The following is an 8909-nucleotide window of genomic DNA, read 5'->3' on the forward strand; positions in this document are numbered from 1 at the left end:
ACACCTGTCAGCAACGGGTGAGACAAATAGCCGAATCCACTAATTTGAAGGGGTGTCCACATATATTTGTATATATAGTGTAGCTAGCTATTTACATCTTATCAAACCTGTCGTCTTGTGTGTTTGGTTAGCCTCCTAGCGAGTAGCCAATGCCAGGGCAAGCAAGGTTAGGCATCAAGCTAGCTAACTTATCCTAGCAATCACGCTCGCAGTATATCTAGCAAGCGAGAAACATTTGGCTAGCTGGCATCGGGAGTATGGGGTAACGTTAGTTACAGTAGTGAGGGTGAATTAAACCATTTTTTCAACATCTGGCTAGCTAGTTATCTAGCTAGCTAGTTGTAGCCAAAGGACTTTCTACAATTTCTAGCTAGCAACATTAGTCTGGCTCATCCAGTGTCCTGTGTGAATTTAAGGATGCTCCCTCTAATTCACTCTTTCTTTCTCTCTCCTCTGGGAGGACCTGAGCCTTAGGACCATGCCTCATGCCTGGCCTGATGAGTCATTGCTGTCCCCAGTTCACCTGGTCATGCTGCTGCTCCAGTTTCAACTGTTCTGCCTGCAGCTATGGAACCCTGTTTACCTGTCCCAGACCTGCTGTTTTGTCTAACTCTGAATGATCGGCTATGAAAAGTCAATATGACATCATTCATATTCTTGAGGTAGTGTTAACGCAATTCGAGCTAGCCCACCAAGACCAGACCAACCCTGTTTGACTTCAAAGTACCAGGCATTAGATACAGCTTTTTTTCTTGAATTTGAACAAAGAGGTACGCTACAACAGGACTTGGTTTTCGCCATTTGTATTGAGAAAATACCATAAGCCTTAGATCGGATATATAATTCACCAATATCAAACACAAAACAGACGTTCCAGACCCGGAAACTAAAGAAGCAACTAACGGGCGTAGCATTTGGCGGGAGCATGGAGTCTGGGTAGCCGGGCAAGATGATACGCAATGCGACTTGTTCTCGAGTTCGCTGAGCACAGGCTGTAGGTTTTAGTTTCTCATTCTGGCACCATGCGATCAATTATCCGTTCTAAACATGTATTTCTATGCTCATGATCTATTTTCCTTCGCGCATTGGAGGACGGTTTACGTCTCTGGAACCGCTGAGCTGGAGAAGCGAACGGCTAAAATAAACGTCGTTCAAAGAGAACGAATCGTTCAACTGCAAATCACGTCTCCACTCGTGGACCGCAACTTCAATGAGTAGGCTACAGGACAGAAGATAACGTGTTATCATAGGAAACGGAAGAAAAACTGTTGATAATCTTTTCATTCTCCAATTTAGTTTCGTTACTTGTATTTGTCATTTCAACGTTTTATTTAACATCTCTCTGCTTGTAATTAGTTCTGTTGACATATCTCTTTCAAGCACTTAATCTGCGTCTGAAATAGTTTATTGTACGCCTGCAACAGGTGACAAATAGATAAACATTAGGATTTTGTCGGCGTCAGGTAGCCTAGTGGTTAGAGCGTTGGACCAGTACCCGAAAGGTTTCTGAATTAAATCCCCGAGTTGACAAGGTAAAAATCTGCCCGTCATTGTAAATAAGAATGTGTTCTTAACCGATTTGCCTAGTAAAAAAAAAAAAAAAAAAATTGTCCACGCCCCCCCCCCAAATCACATAAAGGCAGGAGAGTTTGAAGTCTCATCATATGAAAGGGTGCTTTCAAGTAGGGTACTGCTGTTGTCTATTCCATTTGGATTATTATTACTGTCAAGCAACTGCACCTGGAATCCATAGCCCTTCTGTGTTCCTAATTTTCTGTGTGAATTGGAGGGCAGCGAGAGAAGATGCATCTGGTCCTCAGGGTGCTGTGTATCTCTATGCTCACACTGTGTTGCCTGAGTAGCACTGGTGAGATAGGTTGTAAACAATGGACAACCTCTGCTGGTTCTCCTGATGTCTGCTGTGAAAGGTGCAATCCAGGTAAATGTCTAAACTAGGCTACTGTAAATGGTTTAACTTTAAATGTAACCTATAAATAATCAATAATTCATGTAATGGGGCTTGGATTTTGAGAAGTAAATTCTAAAGGCTTTATCTGGTTAAATTCTCTCTTTCATGGGGATGAACAATCTACTGTATCCCAGGTTAATTAAATCCTATGTATCCTTTAGTGGGTATACCACAGTGACCCAGTTGCGTTTCAGTGGCTTCTATTAGTACCACCAGAGGGGGGTGTATGGATAATGATCAAACAACTGTATCTGGCATGTGGAAGAGGGCTGGAAATAGTTTCCTATCAAATACACTTACCGTCCACTGCAATTGCTACTGATGGAGCGATTGTGATGTTATTATGGATGTAGATGTGTTTTCAATTGTTGCCGGTGTATTTTGTGTAGGGAACCGTCTGGTGACACGCTGTGGACCAGACCCAGAAAAGCTCTGCGTTCCATGTAGGAATGAGACCTACACAACTGATGGTACATCACACTCCTGTCTCAGGTGTACTCAGTGTGTAGGTATGTCACCAGAGATTTACCCATTTGATAGAATCTATTCTCCTCTACACTTAAATATCTATTGTTGATGAGCGAGACGTTTTAACATTCATTTTACTCCTCCTTTGCTTGCCTGCGTGTGTGTAGGTGGCGCCCAATTCCTTAAGGCGGCCTGTACAAAAAGCAAGGACACAGAATGTGACTGTAGGGCAGGATTCCGATGTGGTGATGACCACTGCTCCTTCTGTGTTGAGGAGTGTGGGACGGGCCAGGAACCTCTTCCCGCTGCAAGTAAGACACACATCTGTACCTGCAGACATTAAAGTCAAACAAGTTATCTGGCATGCCTACTAGTAAGACACAAGATCAGGACACATGGGAACATTTTCACCAAGTCCGACCCTCTGCATGTCTGTCTCCATAGGGTCCTGCCGGAATTGTCCAAATGGGACCTTCAATGACAAAATCCATGAGAAGTGCAAGTCTTGGAGAACAAGGTTAGATTTAACCCCCCCTTTAAACTCTGAGTTTGCGTCAATATTGGAATTACTGATAGTACTAATGCCATTGCATAAATGACCGTATGCAGCAAAACACTTGACTTAATCTCAGCAACTCAGAACTAAAATCTTCCGCTATGGCTACTCAATGTAATCTGATATTGGAGAGCCAATCCTTAAATCTTTATTTCTCCATCTCTGTCCCAGCTGTCTGCATCCCAATGAACACATTGTTGCAGTGGGAGATGCAGTCAGTGACAGCAAGTGCGGCATTGCCAACATTGTAACGCCAGAAGTCAACACCTTACCTTCAACACAGGCGGACCCTGAGGGTAAGACCAGTGAATCTAACCCATGGCAAAATGTATGTTATATCACCTTGTTTAAAAAAAAAAAATGATGACAGCCTCTTTCTTTGATGGCACAGGGCTTTTTTGGGCTATAGGTGCCTCATTTGGGGTCTTTATCCTCCTTATCGTCTTGTTTCTGGTCATCATCATCACCAAAAAGAAGCCAGAGAAGACAGCCCCCAAGGAGCCAACCCTTAATGAGCTAACTCCCCCTACAGGTAATTAGATGCTTATACAATGTTATTCATTCCTACTCAACATACAGCACTGCAACATTGTTCTGTCAGCTTTCAAACTGTAATCCTAAACGTGAACGAAGCGTCAACATTATTTAATCTGAGATTGGCTCAATCTTCACCTCCGCTCTCCCTCTGTCTCAGATGAACCCAGGAGCCTGGTGGTGACCAGTTTCCACCACCCTCAGCAGGAGCAGGGCAGCAGCTCTGAAATCCTGTGCTCCCAGGACTTTGAGACCAAGCTCCTGCCTGTGTGAGTGGCAGTGGACTTACTTTCTCGTGTGTTTTTGTTCCACTTTACTTTAATTTATTTTTTAAGAGTATTACTGATATTTATTGTTGCATTGTTGGGAAAGGCATTTCACTGTACTTGTGGACGTGACAATTAACTTGGAACTGGGTCTGACCTAATGATCACTACTTCACACGGGCACTCTGATGCCTACACATTGCTAGCCTCAAGCCCGGGCTGACGCTACTGCTGATACAGTTGGACTCTAGCTCTGCTGGACCATGCTACTGCGTCGCTGGGAAGACATTGAGGCTTAGATAATTTTTTGATTTTGTGATATCTTTTTATTCTGTGATATTTCTAATACCTCAGTCATTTTCTTATCTCACAGGCACATTCAAAGGTAAACTAGGTCACTATGTTAAGATCATGTACGTCAGTTAGCTAGTAAACTGATATTCAAATGTCAGTAGTGATGGGGAAATTTAGGGGGAAAAACATTGATGTCACTATATGACATATGCATTAGCAATTGGCTGCAGCTGGACTAGTTCAACTATTTACATTTTCTGGTTTCATAAACTGATGGCAAGTGTCCTTTATGTCCTGAATATGTAATACTACTCTTGAAATTTGTATGAAGGTAGTATCAGAGCCACGACCATAATGTAACAGTGAATGTGGGGGTACAGCAGTACAACACAGGAAGCTCTGTATAGTTGTGACTGGCAGCCTCCATGCCTCCCACGGGCTTATACAGTATCATAGTCACGTTTTCTCAGTTCCCTGAATGGCTAAACCTAGCTGCCCACAGTTTAAGCTGAAGGGGATATCCCTACTTAATATACTGTACAACCCGAGGTGTGACGAACGTTTCATTGCGCAAGGTATGACAAAGAGCAAGTACAGGGTAATGCCTCGGCACTTTAAGAATTTCATTTGATAACAATGTACCACTGTGGTACAGTATGTGACTTGGAGCCACTTTCCTGTGTGAATGTACTGCTTTTGTTGACTGGTATAGAGTCAAGGACATTCCAATTGGATCATTCATCCCATCCTCCCCTGTAACCATTCCCCAAGTAATTGCTGTAAATGAGAGAATGTGTTTTGTCAACCTACCTGGTAAAATAAACATTGACAAGGACATTGAAATGTGTGCAGGATACAGGCAGCTTAATCTACCCAACCTTTCCAGGAAGAGATTTCGAAAAGGGTCTGGACATTCCAAATAATGTAGGAGGAAATGCTACGGTCAGATAATCCTCTCAGGTGGGGGTTTCCCCTTTACACAGACATATATCTAAAGTAACTGGAAAAGTCTGTTAACTAATACAAATGTTAATTGCACTTGACACACAATTTACAATGTCGGCAATAGGCATTGAATGTGATCAAAGGGCTTCCTTTAACCTAGTCTGATAAGATCAAGACCAGAGTGAACTCTTTCACCACTGTAGGTTTGCAATCATAAGCGTTATCTAAATCGGTGTTCCTTCGGCTTGCTGGAAATGCTTGTTAACTCAAGCCCACGTTGTAAAAAAGAAATGAATACTCCCTCTGGGCTTTCTGTTAGGCAGAGCTGGGAAAGCCGAGAGGATTATGATTAAATGTATCATATTAATCCCATTGTACTATCACTGCTGGGAAATTACACAAGAAGGAGCATAGGTCATGTGTAAATAAAGCTAACAGAATCAGGAACGCTGTATGACTAATAGGAGTCACACAGGAAAGAGGGGAAAGTGTCAAACACGCTGGAAGAGCATCAGGCAAATGATCCTATAGAAACTTCCCATTCAGATCTGTACTAATGTAACCTTTACTTTTCATGCAGCCTGGTCTCTGACCAGACGTAGCATAGTAAATGTAAATCCAGGACACAAATTATATAGTATGATATGTTACGGTTACTTAAGGCAAAAGTAGGGTTGTTGGTCTGTGTGGCTGGATGGCCGTTTAACGCAAACATCTCGCACAAGTTCGAATCGAATCGCGGACAACTTCATCAACTTTTGACTACCTTTTAGTTACTTTGCAACTACTTAGCATGTTAGCTAATGCTCCCCCTAACCTAACAACCCCTAGCCCAGCTAATGTTAGCCAGCTGGCTAGAATTCGTAACATATCATACGCTTTGCAAATTTGTGACATATGAATTACAATTAATATAACATATCATACAAAATGGGTGATGGACAGCCACATTAATACATACCATACAAAACATCATACTAAATAGTGTCTCGGATTTATGTACAGAATAATACGAAAAAAAGTATGTTTAAACCAGGTTGCCCTTTCAGATCTGTACTAATGTAACCTTTACTTTTCATGAGTCTACAAAGAAGCAGAGTAGTGCATCACAGTTCACACCCACGTTTAGTTACTGTATTTTTCTAGTTTGGACAGGCGTAGCCCACTGAGATGGAACATCTCACATTTCACAATTAGGGCCTACATGGTGGAAAACGTGAACCCACACTCATGGAATGGGCCTACAGTAGTAGCAGGTGTAAATTAGTCATCACCACCACAAATTACTGTCACAGTAATCCGGGGACAGGGCCTTCAGAAAGCCAGTTACACTAAAGATGATAGTCACATTGATGGATTTTTAGAGTGCCGTCCATGTGAATATCCTTAAGTACTTGGACTGGCCGACTCCTGGGATTTTATTATGTATTGTATGTCTTTTCACTTAGGCGCAGAGATTTTGTTGATTAAATAAGCAATATTGTTTCATATTTTGATATTTTTTTAAATAAAGAACTAGCAAATACCACTGGATTGTCTTATTGTATCCATCTTACCATAAAGATCTTGGCAGGAAATGTGCCCCGTGTGGCTTAGTTGGTAGAGCATGGCGCTTGCAATGAATGCACTCACGACTAAGTCACTCTGGATAAGTGTCTGCTAAATGACAAATGTAACTTACATCAATATGACTTATTGATGACCTTGACAAAATACAAGATCAGCTACATTTACTGCAGCACATTCCTCTTGACAGCATCAGCTTCTCTAAGAGGAATTAATATCAAACAGTTGAGGTTTCATGGGTGTTCATTTTATTCAGAAACACTTCAGAGAAACCTATGAGAGCACTGATCCCAGTGCTATAAAGATAACAGTTCTAGTGATTTGTCTAACATGTAGTTGCTGTATATTTAAATAAAAGGAATGAAAATGTAGAGTATGGAACTCTGTTGAATGTACTCAATTGACAGTTTGAGTGGTGCAAAATGATCAGAAGCAGAGAATTGGTGGGAAAACTAGATTGAGGAAGGATGCAGTTCAGTAGTTGCACTTACATAACTACTCAATGTAAAGTTTGGGTTCATGGGAGAAGGTGGAGTTACCTCTTATCAGCACTATGCTCGGTGTGCTGTGACCTCCTGTCATACAGCATAACTTAAGAGTTCACCAACAGGCCTAACTGTAAACACTGAAGATGTGGCGTTAGAGGATGACTCCAGCACAGTAAGGGGATTCCAGGTCATAAATGTATGACTTGACAAGCCTAGGCTGAGACAGCCCATTGAGGAAATACTGGATTCACACAGTGACAATTCTATTTCCCAGTCATTTGGGAAACTTATTGACACTTTAGATGTGAATTACATGATAAGTCTGTTCTCAAAGATCCCCTCAGGTCTTTCTCAGACAGATATCAAGAGGGGATAGCATCACTAAAACAGAGTTTAAGATGTGTTGCCATGTGAATTGGAGTGTTACTCAGATCTCCCCTTAATAATACTAAATAAGAAAACAAAAAAAGTCAAACAATAAAACAAACTGATTGATATTAACATTCTCTCATCAACACATAAGGCAAATATGAATAGGCAAGGCCAACTATACTGAACAAAGATATAAATGCCACAATTTAAAATATTCTCCTGAGTTACAGTTCATATAGGGAAATCAGTCAACTGAAATAAATTCATTAGGCCCTAATCTATAGATTTCACATGACTGGGCAGGGGTGCATCCATGGGTGGGGCCACCCACTGGGGAGCCAGGCACAGCCAATCAGAATGAGTTACTCCCCACAAAAGGGCTTTAATTACACACAGAAATACTCTTCAGCGCCATGATGTTTGATCAGCCTCTTGATATGCCAAGCCTGCCAGGTGGATGGATTATCTTGGGAAAGGATAAAATGCTCACTAACAGGGATGTAAACAAATGTGTGCACAACATTTGAGAGAAATACGCTTTTTGTGTGTATGGATCTTTTATTTCAGCTCATGAAACATGGGACCAACACTTCACGTTGCGTTTATATTTTTGTTCAGTGTATAATTCTTCCCTTTAAATATTATTGAGTTATATGAACCCAGTAAGAAAAAGTACAAAAATGTATGCACTCACTACTTAAACGACTCAAACGTGAAAATAAAGTATCTGGACCAGTCCTTTTAACAAAAACAAAAAATCTTTTTTTTTTTTAACTGGTTAAAGTGCTAGTTGGGATAACTAAATATCATTTTCTTTAAATTCTCTTGCAACCAGGTAAAGTAATGTGAGGGGTGTACGGTTCTACTCCTGGGCCCATGGTCTCAGACTGACATCACTGCTGCTTACAGTTCTCCTTCTTCTCTTTGGATTTGGCGCTTTGCCTCTTGGTGGGCGGGATGAACGTTGGCTCCTCCATAAAATCATGTAAGCCGGAGTGAGGAGTGGGATGAGACTGGCAGGAGGATGTGCCTATAAGGAACAACAGGATGTTTTATAACTGCTCATTACCTCGACAGTATAAGCTACATGTTATGATGAAATGATCCGTGGTATTGTTATTCCTACCAGAGATTGTCGGTCCTGCTCGGATGCCCTCCTTGCCTTGTCTACTGGCCTTGAAAGTTGGGTCCAGTTCCTCTGCAATGTTTCTGATTCTGATTGGCTGTTGTGATCTGTAAAGATATGAGTAATTGGTTGAAATATAGAACTACTTTCATAGCCAAATCTACCACGACATGATTGCAGCCCACTCGACGGATATCAAAATCTCTAGCAATCGGGGCACAAGACAAGGGTAATCGCTGTCTCCCCTGCTCTACTTGTTGGGGGCGGAGCCTCTGGCAGAGTTGATAAGGAGCAATCCAATTATTATGGGTGCACAAGATTTCGC

At 41.6% G+C, this 8909-nt stretch overlaps 2 protein-coding genes across 7 annotated transcripts in view; one reads left to right on the forward strand and one right to left on the reverse strand.

The window, feature by feature from the left end:
• The first annotated feature begins 667 nt into the window (after positions 1-667).
• On the forward strand, positions 668-6560 carry tnfrsf9a (tumor necrosis factor receptor superfamily, member 9a). The gene is made up of 7 exons (XM_021566191.3): positions 668-1939; positions 2359-2478; positions 2605-2748; positions 2882-2954; positions 3165-3289; positions 3385-3525; positions 3688-6560. The coding sequence occupies exons 1-7, from the start codon at positions 1804-1806 to the stop codon at positions 3798-3800; spliced, it is 852 nt and encodes a 283-aa protein (XP_021421866.3). The 5' UTR covers positions 668-1803; the 3' UTR covers positions 3801-6560.
• Positions 6561-7996: 1436 nt separating this feature from the next.
• Positions 7997-8909, reverse strand: part of LOC110492147 (uncharacterized) — a 25003-nt gene continuing 24090 nt past the window's right edge. For all 6 annotated transcript variants that reach the window (XM_036947085.2, XM_036947086.2, XM_036947079.2 and 3 more), the window contains 2 exons: positions 8585-8691; positions 7997-8488 (listed from right to left, as the gene is read on the reverse strand). In XM_036947085.2, coding sequence (XP_036802980.2) covers positions 8352-8488; positions 8585-8691 — 244 coding nt within the window. In that variant the 3' untranslated portion in view covers positions 7997-8351. The remainder of the gene's footprint in view (positions 8489-8584; positions 8692-8909) is intronic.

The sequence above is a fragment of the Oncorhynchus mykiss genome, chromosome 16, assembly GCF_057628025.1.
Source record: "Oncorhynchus mykiss isolate SJ-2025 chromosome 16, ASM5762802v1, whole genome shotgun sequence".
In the NCBI taxonomy this organism is placed as follows: Eukaryota; Metazoa; Chordata; class Actinopteri; order Salmoniformes; family Salmonidae; genus Oncorhynchus; species Oncorhynchus mykiss.

What these genes read in the sequence shown, in the direction of transcription:
- tnfrsf9a (XM_021566191.3), top strand. Translation starts at nt 1,804, where the DNA reads ATGCATCTGGTCCTCAGGGTGCTGTGTATCTCTATGCTCACACTGTGT. An exon ending in GGAACCTCTTCCCGCTGCAA is followed by an intron (nt 2,749 to 2,881) that starts GTAAGACACACA and finishes CTGTCTCCATAG; the next exon opens with GGTCCTGCCGGAATTGTCCA. An exon ending in TGCAAGTCTTGGAGAACAAG is followed by an intron (nt 2,955 to 3,164) that starts GTTAGATTTAAC and finishes TCTCTGTCCCAG; the next exon opens with CTGTCTGCATCCCAATGAAC.